Source organism: Artemia sp. Qi Xiang Cuo, chromosome 8 (assembly GCF_049724085.1).
Source record: "Artemia sp. Qi Xiang Cuo chromosome 8, ASM4972408v1, whole genome shotgun sequence".
In the NCBI taxonomy this organism is placed as follows: domain Eukaryota; kingdom Metazoa; phylum Arthropoda; class Branchiopoda; order Anostraca; family Artemiidae; genus Artemia; species Artemia sp. Qi Xiang Cuo.
The window spans coordinates 49,305,194-49,323,186 of record NC_142801.1 but is presented as its reverse complement, the minus strand read 5'-3'; the positions used below and the strand labels follow the sequence as shown (position 1 = coordinate 49,323,186).

At 35.0% G+C, this 17,993-nt stretch overlaps 1 protein-coding gene across 1 annotated transcript in view; it reads right to left on the bottom strand.

The window, feature by feature from the left end:
* Positions 1 to 17,993, bottom strand: part of LOC148949508 (uncharacterized) — a 65,377-nt gene that overhangs the window by 14,235 nt on the left and 33,149 nt on the right. The window contains exon 2 of the mRNA XM_089093001.1: positions 721 to 823. Within this exon, the coding sequence (XP_088949127.1) occupies positions 721 to 823 (103 nt within the window). The remainder of the gene's footprint in view (positions 1 to 720; positions 824 to 17,993) is intronic.

Genomic DNA, 17,993 nt, shown 5'->3' with positions numbered 1-17,993 from the left:
AGGGTTGCCAACTCGACACATTTTCTGTCAAAAGGACATATTCCCATGTGCCAGGACACAATGACATAAAAGGGCGAAAAAGTGACACATTTTAGGAATTTGGGACATAATAGGGCGAAAAAGTGACACACTTGAGAAATTTTGAACATAAAATAGCAAAAAAGAGACAATACAAAACATTTCATAACTGGATATATATTTTGGAAAAAAAAAAAAAATGATCTCTTTTTACCAAAGTAGTGCTTTTTTAGCAACTAGGGTTTGCCAGAAATGTCGTGATTAAAGAATTTTCTAAAAAAAAAAAAAAAATATAATGATGTTAATATATTTACGTCAAATATATTTGTTGTTAACTGGCCATTTTAGCTAAAAATGACACATTTTTAGATGATCAGGAGACAAGGTCATAGACCAAAAATTGGCAACTCTGATTATAATTAGGTTCAGTTGGTTTCCAATCATCGCTAGAAAGTACATCCTATTGCATCTCGTGGCTGGGGGATCGAGTTGAAGCTTTTGAGATTTATTTTCTTAGGGGGGGGGGTGAGGGGACTTATAATGTTGTGTTTGAGGGAAGGAGATGAAACATTTTTTTCTCCGGTCTTTAGAAGGGAGCATACGCCACGTTTTTTTTTCTTTCTTTATACCATTCGTCTGACAGGTCATTTGGCTAATAAAAATAAATTAGCGGTAATTTGTTTAAACGAAATTGAGGCTTACCTTCTACATCTTAGAAGAAATATCATTAAAATGGCTCCAATCATTGCCGACGCTAACGCCACAATAATTAGCATTGAAATCCATGCCCGCTGTTGTGGTATCTCTAAAATCAAAATATAAAAATAATGACTAAGGAATATATCTGACTCAGAATGAAGAAAAGCACAAAGTAAAACAGGAATATGTAAACGGTAATTTTTTCCTTCTAATACTCTAGGAGGTTAAACGCTATCTAATACAGAACCGTCGTTGCAAGGGATTTGTCTGAGATTAGTTTTTGGATTAAGTTTTCCAGAATCCAATGAAATGACTATCCCCAGTCCCAGGCCACTTCTGATAGTTTATACTAAAAAACAAAACAAATAAATAACTAAATAAAAGAAATGAATACAAGTCTTGAAACTCTGCAGTCTCATTAGAAAAAGATGGTATATAAGATTTAGGCGACCATCAGTGCATTCCGACTTACAACTCTGAGTAACTCCTGTATAACTTCATGCGATTGATAAAGCTGTTATAACCTTATAACTGACATCTACTCTGTCCCTTTTTAGTTTCAGGAATAGCTGAATGAAGCATAAAATATAGATGCAGATGGCCCGTAATAGACAAAGTGATTATGTATGGTATTATTACAAGGCCGTATCCAGGGGGGGGGGTTACCCGGTTTGAACCCCTCCCCCCGAAATTTTTGACCGAGTCGAAAATAAGTCGAAAATTAGTAAAACCTAGGTAAAAATCAGTAAAATTAGTCGAAAACTGAGTCAAAAATTAGTAACCCCCCCCCCTTCGAAAACAAATCCTGGATCCGCCCTTGTATTATTATTAAATTCAGTCAAGGAAAATAATGCCAGTTAAGTAATTTCATAATTCACAAGCAAACACTCGGCTACTTTCAATGTTACCTGAAAATTATGAACTGTTTAGTTTTAATCATTTTATGCAGCATCACTATGCACTGTCTTATTTATATATTTTTGATCTCCAGGTCTTAAAAATTACCTTGTTTGGAGCTGCAGCCACGAATGACCTTAACTAGCAGAAATAAAAAAAAAAAAAATCCAAGCATGTTTTTAGAGCTTTGAGTTATTTAATTATTTATTGAACATACATTATTCACACAACGTGATAAGACGGAGTAGAAGGTAAAAACAAACATATGAAGAAGAAACCAATTACTGCACTAACTCTTGTCATAGCAACGACATTGAACTATAAAAATAAAACATGAATTTATATTATCTTTTTACTGAATAGAACAGCTTTGAGTTATAAAAATGGTTGTTTTATCGGTTGATATTTCCTGAAACCCACTAATTTTCACTTTTTTAATATTTACGATTCTAAACAGCAGGCACGTGCGCATGAATTTTTGTTCCTGGGGGTTACTAACACATTAAAAAAATAATTTATTTGACAGCTCAAATTAAAATGCTAAGAAATTATGAAAATTTAGGATTTGCGGATGGGACAGGCCTTGAACCCCCTCCTCGTCCATGCTAAACGCATTAAACATTTGAACGCCCCTTCCTTAAACTATAAATGCTATAAATTTAGAATTTTACGCTTAATTTTTTAACTCTCAAAATGCTGACTGCTAGGTGCAAGCAGGTTAATTCTTCAATAGGAATCAGAAGTTCATGTTTATAGGAAGTGGAAACAACAGCTCCGAGACTACTGACTGGTTCTTCGATAAAATCAACTTGTTCCTCAGTCCTCTAGTGGTCCTAAATATAGAATGCATACTTAATTTTCAAGATGTCCTTCGGAACAGCATAGGGATTTTTCTTTGTGCATTCAAAAGCACGCTATCTTTAGAAGGGCATTTCACTTAATTCGTTTTAATAGATAAACTATAAAGAAATGCATTATTTCAAAAAAGGATTTCAGTCTACTGATCCCTTGTTGAATGTCAATCTAGAATTCCCACCAAAATTATTTATTTGACTTTTATTTTACTCGGATGAGTTCGTTCATTTTTTCCTAATCTCATCGGCCGTGTAAACTATTGCTGTTGACTTGTTAAAGCCGTTTTGATAGATTGCTTCTTTTGTCCACCTTTCACTTTATGCTTTCAGCAGTGGTGACAGAACTGAATAGGTCAACTTGGGTGGTTGTTCTGCTTTTGTTAAATAGTCCCTCTTTTGGTGCGTCTCAAATGGCAAGTCAAACACAATTAAACTACTGTTAATCTACGTTTTTGTTTGCAGTTCCTGTATAATTAAAGTACTAGCCAGATAATTTTATTATACAAGAGCGTGCAATATCAAAATAAACATGCGCTAAGAAAAATTGTAACTATACAGGAAAAAATGTAATATTACACACAAAATTAACAAATAATAAGAAGAATGGCCCAAAAGGCCAAGTTCTTTTTGGCCCGAAAAGCCCAAAGGCTTCAATTCTTTTAAATCTATAATTGGCAGGCCTCTTGGTAGCCTATATAGCTTTTATTATTGATGCAGCAAATCGAGAGTACATCTTGCCATCAAAAGTGCATACAAATTAAAGATAACACATTTATAAAAATGTTTCCCTGTGCTCCAACGCCAACCTCAGGAGCCTTGGCAGCTTTCCAACATCAGCAAAACGTTTGATGCTCAATGCGTCAAAAATAAACGATAATATATCCTGTGCTACACATATAAGACATTTTTAAGCGGCGGAGAAACTCCTTCTATAGATATATGACAACCTCTAAAACTTCAATTTTGGCTCATTTATTACCGTTTACACAAACCATAGTAATATGATAATGTTTGTTAGTTATATCATTCATATTGTCAGTTTCCTGGTATCCCTGATACCGTTAATTCCTTCAAGCGGAGGTTCAACAGAAGCAAAAATAGGACCTAGTGATTAAACTGGGTAAAGAACTAACAGCATATTTGACTCTTTCTATGGACCTGGTTTCCTGAGGTATCTTACAAAAAAAGGAGTAACAATTCATTTTTGGGTGCGTGTAACAGAACCCCCGTGTAACTGAACCCCGTTCAACTCAACCCATTTGACTTTTTTCTTTTTTTTTTTGTAGTTACCTCATTTTCTAATGCTGAGGTACTTTTAATACCTTCTCTTGAACGCGTCAAGGGAAGGGTTTTCCGGGATACCTCTGCCGGCAGTCTATTCCATGTGGCAACCGATCGCCAGGTGAAACTCGTTTTCAGATATTCTTGGCGGGGAGTACCCAGCCAAAAAAGGCCTTATTCAACTCAAACCTCATGCAACTAAACCCCATTTGACTCAATCCGCATGTTACTCAACTCACACGCAACTGAATCCCCGTGCAATTAAATCCTGATTTGACTCAATCCCTTATGCAACTCCAACCCCCGTTTAACCCAATCCTATTTGACTCAATCCCATTGTAACAACCATGAAATTCAAGTTTATATGGGCTCTGGGCATGAAAAAACTTTTCTTATTTCAAATATATAAGACAGAATGACAAATTATTGTCTTTTAGAGGGGGGGGGGGGTTGTGGTAAAGCAGCATAAGAAATACGCTTACATGAGAATTAACCAATAATTAAAGACCATTTCATTCGAGCCAACTATTATTACTTCCGACAAAACGGGCTGAATTATATTTTCGAGGTATATTGTTGACTTAAGGAGGTTAAAGATGAATGGGGCTGATTTAAACAGGGATTGAGTCAAATAGGCTTGGGTTAAACGGGGGTTGAGATAAATGAGGGTTGAATTTCGGGGGAAGGGAGGGGGTGAGTTGTACGAGAGTTGAAATGGAAGGGGATTGAGTTGAATGAGGGTTTACTTAAACGGGGGTTGAGTTGCACAAGGATTGGGCTAAATGAGAGTTGCAATCAATTGAGATTCAGTTGAATAAGGGTCTAGCTACACGGGATTTTAGTTGGACGGGACAGAGTTGCAATTGTTGAGTTGAATGGGAGTTGAGTTAAAGGGAGGTTGCGTTAAAGGGGGATTGAGTTAAACAGAGGTTGAGTTGCACGGGGTTCAGTCAAATGGGGGTTCAATTGCACGGGAACTGTTCGTTTTGTATCGAGGATTTAGATATTGCTTTGTAGTTAAAGATTCGGTACTTCCGTATTAACCAGAACACACTCGAGACACTTGCTATGTTGAATCTGAGATAACCGGCTTTTAGCTATCTGTATTCGGAGACGATTAGTTTAGGCTCAAGGGAAAAAATGCGTTGTAGGTATATTTAATTAAATATTTAGATAAAGAGTTGGTATTTAGGTTAGGTATGTAATATAATGCGTTTTGGGTGGCCTGCTTTCCATAATTCTTTGTTGTAGCTTACATAATTTTGTCACTAAAGTATTGCATTTTCATCATATTTTGGTAAATTTCATTATGATTAACCTAACTTCACTTTTGAGTGTGTTCTGGTTAATACGGAAGTACAAACGATTCTAATGGCCATGATTTAATAATTCTCAAGATGTGTAAATTAATCGTTGAACAGTAAATGACAGCTCAAATACCGCCGTATGACACTGTTAGGATTACTTTGTTATGATCCAACAACCTGACTTTCTACAGTTTTTATAAGGACATTGAATTTGCTGACGCACAGACCCCAAATAAATTTCAAAAAAGACCATATCTACATCTCACTGATTAAAAAGTTCTTAGGTGTTTCGCAACCATGTTTGTGTACCTTGCGCGTTATCAAACATTAAAGCGGTTTTTCTTAGCTCTTGAATTCCACCCATTTGGTTTGTATTTGATGATAAAGCAACTCAACAAATTTTGTTTAAAACTGGTGATCTTTTGCGCAGTTCAGTCAAATTTTAGAGAGCCGCTCATTCATCTCGATCTATCTGCTTATAGAGTAGTAATACCACAAATTGTTCATCCCAGAGCTGTTTTGCCAACTTTAAAAACCACGGCAACAAAGAAGACGTTATTAGGAAAAATCATTGGGCTAAATGAAAGCCAAATTGCATTTTAATTTTGAATTTCGAATGAATTACATATAGCTTTAAAAACAACGATTTGCAGCCAACAATTGTATCACAAACTGTATCCCTGGGAAAAATCAAAGCAGCCCAAAAGGAGTTGCTAGAAAAAGTCAAATGGTTAAATGAGCCTTTAGGAAACCAACTCATTAAATAAGGTCGATTTTTAACTTTTTAAGCGTTAATGTCATCAGAATTCCTATCTCTTAACATTGTAGATTGAGAAGGCTATTTCCTAAGAACAAGGAGCAATTCCATGAAATTGACCAAATCTGTGTTAACGCTGAACATTAAACAGTCAAACACAAGTGCAAATACAGAAAAATCATAAACACCCCTCCCCCTTAGATTGCTTGTAAATCAAAAACAAAACTAGCCGGGAATTTTATTTTAGATTCTTTTCTATTGTTGTTTTATGAAGTTTGTTCATCTAACATCTTAAGGTTAAATCAATACAAATAGGGTTATTAAACTTGTAGCACAGCTACAAGCGGTTCAGGAATTCCAGTAAGACTTATATGCAAAACCAGGGATTGTCGACTATCTACCATCTGGTGTATATCTTAGAGTGCCAATTAGACCGCCACGCTGATACTTTTACGCCACGCCACACCATTTCACACCACGCATTGCAGACTTCGTACCACGTCTGGCATACGTCCATCATGCTTAGCGTGCGCTAGTCAGTGCACATGATTTTTTTAACAGAACAGTGTCTCTGTACAACATATAATGAAAAATATGATATTAATTCCTATCCTTAATTTATGAACTGGCACGCTTATTTCCTTAGCCTATTAGAAGGTTCCGTGATATTATCGCTAAAATAAAATTTTAAAAAAAGGAACCGCTTCTAAGCTGAAAAACAAATCTCTCCATTTTTTAGTTTTTTCTTTCTTCTATTTAAAAAAAATAATAGAATTGTCTAGTTCGCTACAGCCTCATTCTACAAACAATACAGTAAAATCACCATAAAGAGAGCAAATACTGAAAGTTTGGTCGAAATTAGTGTAAAAAGTATCATTTTCTTATATAAAGCATGGAATACAAATAAACAGATAAACAGAAATAAGCATGCAACGGGACTAGCGAAGCTTAATAGTAATTAAATAAAAAAACAAGTTTTTTAACTGAAAGTAAGGAGCGACATTAAAACTTAAAACGAACAGAAATTATTCCGCACATGAAAGGGGCTGTCCGCTCCTCAGTGCCTCGCTCTTTACGCTAAAGTTTTTTATTGTTAAAAAAAATACAGTTGTGAGAAAGTCAAACTTTAGCGTTAAGAGCGAGGCACTGAGGAGGGGACAGTCCCTTTCATATACGGAATAATTTCTGTTCGTTTTAAGTTTTAATGTCGCTCCTTACTTTCAGTTAAAAAACAAGTTTTTTTTTATTTAATTTTTGAACGTTTTTGAATTAATGCAGGTTTTGATTTTGACTCACCGTACATGAATAATTAAAACAAAATTTGCACATTAATTTTACTTTTATTTGGTTAAATGGCTTTCTCGAAACTTGTTGAGTTTTATTTAAGGACGTTTTTATTAGTAATAAATATATGTAACTTACGAAATAACTTACGTATCAAACTTCTATATTCATATATTTCTAATACATATATTAGGGGGTTTGCCCTCTAGTCAATAAATTGCTCTTTAAGCTAAAGTTCGAATTTTGTTCCAATTCTTTAAAAATGGCCCTTTAATCACAAAGGCCGTTAATTAGAATAAATAGCTCTTATGAAAGTACTAAAAAAATGTTTGGCTTAAAGAGCGAGGTATTGACTAGGCTAATATTTTTTGTTCGTTTTAAGTTTTGATGTTGCTCCTTACTTTTAGTTGAAAAACTTGATTTTTATATTTAATTTCTGATTTTTTTTTTAAATAACGCTGGGGAGTCCGGCGCCCCATTCATAGAAATGTCCCTTCCCCCATGAAAACTTCCTTCATGGAAAGATCCTCCAACATAATCGCTGAACCATCCCCAACCCCCATTACTAGAAAAGAGCTTCCCTAAAAACGTCTGTATACATTCCAATAAACAATGCTGTAGGTGAACATTGGGTAAAGTTTATAACTTTCAGCCCTCCCCCCGGGGGCGTCAGGGGATAATGTCATCATATAATACATAATTATCATACTTTCGACCATACTAAACAAAATGGCTATCTCAAAATTTTGATCGGGTGACTTTGGGAAAAAATTAGCGTGGAAGGGGGGCTAGTCGTCCTCCATTTTTTCGGTCACTTAAAAAGGGCACTAGAACTTTTAATTTCCGTTCCAATAAGCCCTCCCACGATATTCTAGGACCACTGAGTCGTTACAATTACCCCTGGAAAAAAAAAATAAAAATAAACACGCATCCGTGATCTTTATTCCGGCAAAAAATGCAAAATTCCACATTTTTCTAGATAGGAGCTTGAAAACTCTACAGTGGGGTTCTCTGGTTCGCTGAATATGATGGTGTAATTTTCATTTAGGTTCTATAACTGTTAGGGGGTCTTTTCCCCTTTTTTCAAAAATAAGCCAAATTTTCTCCGGCGCTTAACTTTTGATGGGTAAGATTAAATTTGATGAAACTTATATTTTTGAAATCACAATTAAATTCTGATTCTTTTGATGTATCTATTGGTATCCGTTTTTTAGACTTTCGGTTACCATTGAGCCGGGTCGCTCCTTACTTACAGTTCGTTACCACGAACTGTTTGATAATAATGTCAAAACGAAGACAGGTAAATAGGCTTCAATAATTATTAGTGACCGTATTCAGACTAATTAAGGTATTGAAACATAATATGAGTTCAATAATATAAGTTTTTAAAGGAACGATCTTTCCAGTAAAGCCTTAAAACCTATGGAGTCTAACCAAGATCAGGCAAATGCTATCAAAGGCTAACAAATAACTATTGCTATGGAATGGCCTGATTCTAGAGAAACGTTTTGTCCTGTTTGAATTTCCATTTACCACCCCCCCTCCGGTACCCTCCAGCTGAAATGACGACTCTGCAGCTATACCTGATAGTAAAAATACTACCACTGCATGATGTATAATTACTGTAGTTTATACACATACATTTTCTAGAAATACGACATTGCTAGAACATTCACAATAACCAATTTACATAGTGCACAGGTATATTTACATATAAAAAAATAGCTAAAAAAGAGAGGGAGAGGGAGAGAAGGGGGAGAACGAGAGGGAGAAAGAAGGAGACACACAGGGCAGGGGGGAAAGAAAGATACAGATGGGGAGAGAAAGAGAGAGAGTGCTTGAGTGAGTGAGAGAGAGGGAGAGGAGAGAGGGAGAGGAGAGTAAGTAAGTGAGAGAAAGAGAGAGAGAGTGGACAGAGCGAGATAAAGAGGGAAAGTGGGAGAGGCAGGGAGATTGAAAGAGAGACAAAGAAAGATTGATAGAGAGAGAAAGAAAAAAAGTAAAAAAAAAGATAATTAGAGAAAAAGAGAAGTATGCTACTTTCAATATTATTTTTTCCGTGAAAACGAAAAATTTTATCCCAATAAGGTAAGATCAATAATAGAAGGATTTCTTAATATTTCCATAAATGCCCTTGCTATTAGGCCACCTTAAGGCAATTTAAAATTGAATCTTACGATCAATTTGCCTCTCTTAGATGCTGTTTCTTTTCTGTTCCACTAAGATCGTCTTTTTTCCTTTTTTCGACTATTTTTTCGATCACGTCAATTTTTAAAGATTGTCGTGTCAGAGCCTCCTCAAATTACACTGAATTCCATTCAACTATTTTTTTTCGACCCAAATCTGTTTTTCTGGCTCGGATCGGGAAGGCGTCAGGACATCGACACGTCAGGACCACTACCGTCAGGACATCGACAAAATCCGTCATAACATCGACAAAAAATCGGTCAGAACATCTACAGTCATAATATCGACATGTCAGTTAATCGACAGTCACAATCGCTACCCGTTAGAACTTCGACAATCATAACATCGACACGTCATAACATCCATTTTTTTCGTAACGAAAATCCGTCAGAACCACTAACCGTCGGAACGTCGACAGTCATAACATCGACACGTCATAACATCTAAAAAAATTTCATAATATCTTAAATTTTAAACTTAAGTTTTTGGGGTTTAGGGGGGAAAGGTACCTAAGTTAGGTTAGGCTACGTATTTAATATATGCTATGCTTTATCCCCATCCCCCTGATGTGCAAATATATAGCCGAAATTTGTTTCTAAACTATATATACTTATTACTATTTATAAATTTTTTTACATAACGAAAATCCTTGAGAACCACTAAACGTCAGAACGTCGACAGTCATAACATCGACACGTCATAGCATCTAAAATTTTTTTAGATGTTATAACGTGTCGATGTTATGACTGTCGACGTTCTGAGGGATAGCGATTGTGACTGTCGATGAACTGACGTGTCGATGTTATGACTGTCGACGTTCTGACGGGTAGCTATTGTGACTGTCGATGAACTGACGTGTCGATGTTATGAATGTCGACGTTCTGACGGGTAGCAATTGTGACTGTCGATGTCCTGACGTGTCGAAGTCCTGACGTGTCAATGTTCTGACGGATTATCCTTGTCGACTAAAGGAAGTTTAGTGCTTGTGACGGTTAGATGAAATGGTAGCACTCCCTCGGATCTCCTTATTTCCGATACGACTGAGCACGGAAGTTTTTGGCCCAGTTTGACTTCTCAACTAACACTTCAATCATATCTCCTTTTCTACCTTCCCCCTTCCCCCCTCTTTCTTACCTTCCTTCGTTAGTTTCGTATTTTTTTTTTATAGTAAAAATGGTTTTATCTAGGGGAAATGTTTGAGGGTTTAGGTTCATTCTTGAAATTGAAAAAAATTACAATATGGTAAATTCTGATGATATAATGGCTATAAAAAGATCTACCATTATAATTACACCCAAGGCCGTATCCAGGAGGGTTAGGGGGTTGGAACCCTCCCCCCGAAATGTTTGTCTGACTCGTAAACACACAACAAATATGGATATAAACAAATTTTTTATGCGTTTTTTTTATTTTGTCGTGTGTTTAACCCTCCCCCCCTCCCGAAAAAAAATCCTTGTGTAAAACACTCCCCATAAAAAATCCTGGATACAGCCCTGATTACACCGTCCCTCCCTCCAAAAAAGTATTTGGCCTTCCTAGAATGAAATCTCAATTGCACCATTGACAGCAAATTAACTCGCAGTGATTTTTCTTTTTAAATTGCTGCTTCACAAAGCTTTGGTTAAACCTTTAACCCTGGCAAAATCTGGTCAAATAAGCGTTTTCATGTCAATCACTTTACATAATTGTAATTCAAATTATACTTAAAACAAAATACCTTGTACCCTTATGCCTTCTGGCTTCGCGGTAATTGCCATTACCTGTAGATGTCTTCATAATTTTGGTGGGGTGAGGTGGCTCGATAACAAAATTAAAGAGAATTAACCCTATTGGGGTTCGTATTTGCAACAAATACGAACCCAATACCTATGATTTCGTACAAATGTTTTTTTTTTTTTTGTTTTTTTTTTTTTTTTTTTTTTTTTTTTTTTTTTTACCAATATTCAGACTCTTTCTTACATTTATAAAAGACGAAAGTATACAGGCATCTAAATTATTGGGCGTTCTTTGAACAACAATTTAGTATATTTATACGTATTAGCATGAGAACACATGGAATAATTAAGTAATAATAAACAATTATTTTAGATAAACGGAGAGGGTGGGTGGGCTACAAGCCCAATCCCCTCTGCTTCTGTGTTCTAATTGTGGGAAAAAGTTGATTCAAAAAACAGTGCCTGTTTTATTTCATTTCAGCTCATTTCAACACTATATTTTATGTTATCCTTAATATCAAGGAGGATTCAACCCCTCAAAGCTAAATGTTTACTTTTGCAGAATAATTCTTCTGGAATAAAGGTTGCTTTTGGGTGTATTTACTTTACGCGATAAAGTAAGAATTACCATAAATAAGCTGTCATCTAAATCAAACGCTTTTTACGTGAAGTTTCAACTTTTTATCGCAACACTTTTTTATTATTTAAAAAAAAACAGCGTTTTCAGCTAAAATCTACCATTTCTGCAATAAAATGCAGATCTTAGGTGGAAACAGTATTTTTATCGAATGAATCAAAATAAAATCCTCCAAGTGAACTGAAGTCAGGGGGCAAACTCCTCCTCTCTTCATATTGATAGGAAGGACCTCTCGTAGAAATTTTAAAGTTGGGTCCAAAAAATTCAGTCTTTTAGTTTTAGACCCCGATCTCCCCGCAAAAACTTCGATGATCTCCCCTCTAATAAACAGTGCGTAAGCATAAGACACTTTGTGGTCGCTAGTATTACTGTATAGGTCCATAAGGCCGTTCATTTTGTATGGACTGCATGTATTTTAGGGGTAAATGGACCACCCCGCACTAGCAAGGCCTTTGGAACTGGTAGGTTACGTAGTTTTTTATTGATAGTTTTAGGTCGATTGACTGTCTCAGAATTTTTCAGTCGATAGCAGGGTTGCCACCGCTGGTAATTTATCGCCAGATCTAGGGATTTTTCACCCTCTTTGTGATTTTTCTGGTGATTTTCTTCTTTAATTTGGTGATTTTTTGTGATTTTTATTATTTTTGGTGATTTTCTACAAAAGTGGTTGATATTCCATGCATGATTGGTTTTCACTTTTTTACTGAGGTGAAATTATCAGTGACTTTCATATTTTGTTTTGTTTTTATTCGTTATTACTAAAGAATGGGGTTATTTTGGGCTTCTATGTGTCCTTTTGGCAATCAGGTCCTCTATAGTTACAAATTTAAAATACATACCCTTTGTGTGCTAGCAAAGGATTGAACCTCAGAAACAATAAAAAAATCTCAAGTAAAGTAAGTCTAGTCCCATATGAACAGATTCAGCAGCCTAGGCTTGGTTTTTTCAAGGGACTGAACAGTTTCAGAAAAAGGAAAGAAAAGATACTAGGTTTTGAACACAACATATATTTTGTTTTTGGTGTCTTGAACACACTAACTGAAAAATTGTCTTAATTGATTTTGGTTCTTCATACTTTTGTTAAACCTACTTGCCTATGACAAATACAAAAACCAGCATAGTTCACCCTTACTAGGACTGAGATTAGGCTTAGCCTAACTGGGTTTCTGGTGGAAGTTTGCTTAGAAATTAATCTTTAGTATGACAGAACATGGACTCTTGATGGAGAAATTTAATAACTAAATTTTTCATCTGATTTTCTTATGTGCAGAATGTTGACATGGGACAAGCCTAACTAGAAATGTTTCACAGTTGATTAGCCTTAGCCGTAGATCCTCCAAAGCCAGGAATGACGCATAGGGTTTCTGTGAAGCCTCGCCAGGCATCTCAGAACTCGGCTGCAGCCGTGAAATCCTCCCACTGTGTTGATACTACATTAAATTTAAGTCTGATATTCCTGCTCTGGCCTATCATAGTCATACTATGGATTAGATTCAAATCATCCACATTCCTTGTGCTTGTTGGACTTTGGGCTAAACTAATTTTAGTATGGGTATCCTGTTTTATTATTCCTACAGTAGGCAGGTAATCTTGAGACAAAGAGAGGAAATATTCCTTTCCTTTCTTTCAAGTCCTTTCCTTTCTTTCTTTCTTTCATTCCTTTCTTTCAAGTCCTTTTTCACTATTGTTTCAGCCCAGCTATATTGTATTACTATTTTGTGCTGCCCCCATTTTATTTTGATTGTTTGTCTGATAGTTATTTCTTTAAGGTAACTAATAATCAAATAGAAAACCCCCTTGTAATCTAGAAGAACTACCTTGTTATACTTCCAAAGGAGAAAGGAAATATATGGAGTTAATTTTCATTTCAGTAACAACCTTTCATACAAATTTAAAATGGAATTCGATTTGAGGATGAAAGAGGAGTATCGTGATTATTCGTTTTAATAGAAACCAAGTAAAAAGCAAAAACAAAAGGTTTGGAAAGTATAGACAAAGAAAGATAAAATAGTAGTTAAATAAAAAAAAAGGCCCTTTTTATGTCCAAAAACAAGATTTTAGATCATAATTTTAGTTTTTGGTTGGAAATCCATTTTTTGGTATAAATTCCCTCCCTTGTTAAAGTAGTTGAAGGCCTTTGTAAAACATAATGTCTTACCTCAGGGGGCCCAACGTGCCTTTTTGGTGTAAAGTCTATCATTATTGACCACGGATTTTTTGGTGATTTTGGTAAAATTCTAGTGATTTTTCGTGATTTTCTTGGTGAAAAGTTGGTGATTTTCATGTTTGTGGTGGCAACCCTGGTCGATAGGCAAACGTTATCGTGTCGGGTCAGTTATTGTTTGAATTTGGATTCGTCAGCTCAGTTTCTGGAATGCATGGCTCCGGTCCTTTTTTTTTTTTTTTTTTTTTTTGTATCGTGACGCTAAACATTTGAGACTCGTGCGATACGCCGATGAGGCTATGGGATCACGTCCGCCACCCTGTTATTATTCAAAAAGAGAGAGAGAGAGAGAGAGAGAGAGAGAGAGAGAGAGAGAGAGAGAGAGAGACAGACAAAGAAAGAGAAAGAGAGACAGAGACAGACAGAGAGAGAGAGAGATCAGAGCTGTCATATCGTAACTAATCGCAAAATAACTATGAAGTGAGAAAAAACGGCAAGTAATTTTTTTCTTAAATTAAAGTGTCTCTAATAACGTATAACGTTTGCTGTGAAGATCAATCCTGTACTATACAATATATTTTCCACAAAATAGCTTTTCCTATAGTATCTTTAAGGCACCTAAACTTACAATTGTTTCTCTAAGGCAGGTTTTGCATGCTTGCCTATCATTTTTGTTGTCGAATTCTTTTTAGCGGAAATTCATCCTAACACCTTTCCGCACAAATATGTCTGAACCTTTTTTAATAAAACATTATTTGATGAGATTTGCAGGATAAAATTGGAAAAGGGTAGCTTTTTTCCAGCTCAGAAATGCTTCCCCTCCTTGATGCTTCCAGAGCATTACATTCTAGTTGACTTAAAAAATTTTCTGCGAGTGAATAAAACTTTTAGAATCAGATCTACAACCCAAATTAGGGTACAGGGAGGTATTTTTAAGTTTCTACCTCCATTTTTCTGTATTTGTAAAACTTAAACCATCCTTTGAAGCAAGTATTATTCTTTAGAAAAAATTCAAATGTGTTAAAATTAGGGTAAAATCCTTAGAATCACCATGCCAAAGCCTCCAGACCAAGCCAAGCTACATGTATTTTTTCAAAATTCAGACCAGTATTTCAGACCGGTAGGTAGTAACTGGAAAATAGCTTTTTCGACCCCATTTTAGGCTGTATTTAGTTTTATGCAGTGACCTAGCTCAATAGTTTTCTGAATTAGTAAAAAGCTGCTCTTCATCCCCTTAACAATTCCAGTACATAAGAAATAGAACTAAAAGAAAAAATAAATCGTGTCATAAATTTGAAGTTGCATATATAAGCAGATCAATTGCAGCTGAGATCAGTTCTCCCTTCAACGCTGACAGTAAATGTGCTTTGAGCCATGCCAAACCCAAAACTATCCTACTTTACAGATGCAAATGAACAAGAGCTTAAAATCAGAGATAACCCAAAAATTGTGAATACTAGGGTTCAAACAAATTGGAATTCGGGGTCTTTGACTCTGAGAATTGTTTAAACAACTGTGAAGTAAGTAAAGATTTTCAAATAGCTATTTCTGATGGCTCAGGAAGTGATTTGCAAGGAAATAGAAACCAATGCCTCATTCTTGACATTAAAAAAAAAAAAAAAAAAAAAAAAAAGTCTTTCAAGTGAAGAAAAGAGCAACAGTAAACCTTAAAACCAACAGAAATTATTCTATATATAAGGGAGGCTACCCCCCCCCATTCCTCGTCCTCAATTTATGCGAAAGTTTAACTAGTGCTCTCCTGTAAAAAATTTTAATGCAACATATAGAATATATATATATATACATATATATATATATATATATATATATATATATATATATATATATATATATATATATATATATATATATATATATATATATATATATATATATATATATATATATATATATATATATATATATATATATATATATATATATATATATATATATATATATATATATATATATATATATTTTAAAGATGAATATGTTTCACCCATTCAAACTGAAATTGCATTTTTTTTTTTTTTTTTTTTGTTTGCAAATTGTACAAGTAATTCGATAAAAGATAAAGTTAAAAATTGTATAACATTACTCTTTTATTAGACAATTTATTATTGAAGCTTGTACACAAAAATTGAACCTTTGTCAACAGGCCCCTCATGTTAAGGATAAATTTTGTTCGTTTGGTGTTTTAAAGTTGCCCTATAAGCTCATTTGGAAAAAAATGTAATTTTCTTCAATCTAGTGTTGTTCATCTTTAATATCATATTCAGAGTTATCCTAAATATGAGAGACTGCTACACCCTCAACGTTCTTTACGTTAAGTTTAACTTTTGCACAAAAATACTCAGAATATAGGGTTTCTTTGGCATATTTGCTATGAAAAATAAAAATTATATTTTCTAAACGCAATGGAGGCTGTCGGTCTTTTCAAATGCCTTGCTCTTTGCGCCTGCATAATACTTTTACACTTAAAAATGACTTTTTTCCGTTCAAAGGTACAGTTTTTGTAATAAAAGATGACCCGTTACCCCGCAAGCTTATTTAAGTTTCAACAACGAAGGGATGTTGAGGGCAAATACATTCACCCTCTCTACGTTGATTTCATTCAAAGGTTGATATTGTTGGGCTACACGTTCATACTTTGAAGCTATAGAGTCCCCCCCCCCCCTACAAAATTCACCAAACTTCCCTAATAGCTGGAGAGCGACTGCAATACCGTATGCTCATTATTATAACTGTACAAACCGTCTACACTAACCGGTAATTTTGTCTTAATTCGCCATCAGATACTATTTCTGAATATTTGTGAACTGATTGGCTATCTTAGACTTTTCGCTGGAAAGCTCTTGGGCCCAAGTGGGACAAAATGTTGCTTCGTCTTACTAAACAAACGGTCATTTTAAAACTAAACTACCGAGTGGGACAAAATGTTGCTTCGTCTTACTAAACAAACGGTCATTTTAAAACTAAACTAAAATTCTTTCAGTATTCTATGACAACTGGTCCAATAACATCATCCTTGGGAAATAGCCTAAAAATATTAAAAAACGAAGCATAAGAAAAAGATGAAACTGAGGCCATCCTTCTTAGGATGAAAATGGAGGATTGAAACCTTTGCTCTAGGCTAGGGCTTTTGAACATTTTAAATTTGATGGTATAACTTTATCAGCACCACCTCCCTGTTAGCTACTATATCCCTCTTCTTCTAAAACTGTGAACGTAAAAGAAAAATACTAATTGAACTTGTTAATAAAAAATTGATGCAAACAAAATTAATAACCTCCACGGTCACAATACTTCTCCAGACGCATTAACACGAGATGGTCCAAGCTTCCAGGCAAAGGAACTTGTAGCATAAATTCATATTTTCTAGAACTATTTAACAAGCGACACCTATGCTTTTTGCAGTGACTTCATCTGTGCTTATAAAACAAGAAATTTCCAATCGCCAACAAATGTATTATTTAGAAGAATTCAAAGTTTTCTATTTTCCACAGAAAAAAATTCAGAATTTTAGGAATCCAAAGCTAAAACAAATTCTGCATAACCTTTGACGGCTTCGAGTTCGGTACACCATATGGTTACAGGCCCTGAATTGCCGATCGGTGACGCATAAAAAACTGCTAAGCTTCCCATTTTTTTATCCTGTTAAACAACAAAATAAGTATCATCAGTATCCTTTTTACTCTGTAACTTAAAATTAACATTTCACAAAACTTGTTTTTTTCTTTGTACAATTAATATGCTTTGATTTCGATAAGCTCATTTTCTGTTGTTTCAAATCCATCAATTTTTTTTTCAAATCCTTTCTTCCTCTTCATAACACGTTTTGTGGTGGCAAGCATGCATGCAGGAAGGGGTAAGGTCATTCACTCCCTGAAAATGTTTGAAGAACCCTTTTCCCAAGAAAATTTGACATATAATAAATTCAAAATCCCCTTTCCCGTATTTGGCATCCCTTGAACATCCCATGATATTTGTGCATTATATGGGCCTTTCTAAAAAGTCAAGTTCGGTTAATGCTAATGAAACAAAATAGAATAGGACGAATATATAGTTTATAAACAAATTTGGGCTATATATTTGCACATAAGGGGGTGGAGTGGGGGGTAAAGCATTCCCCTCCCTCAACCCCAAAAAACAACAGTTCAAACATCGGAACGCAATGAAAACCACTCTAT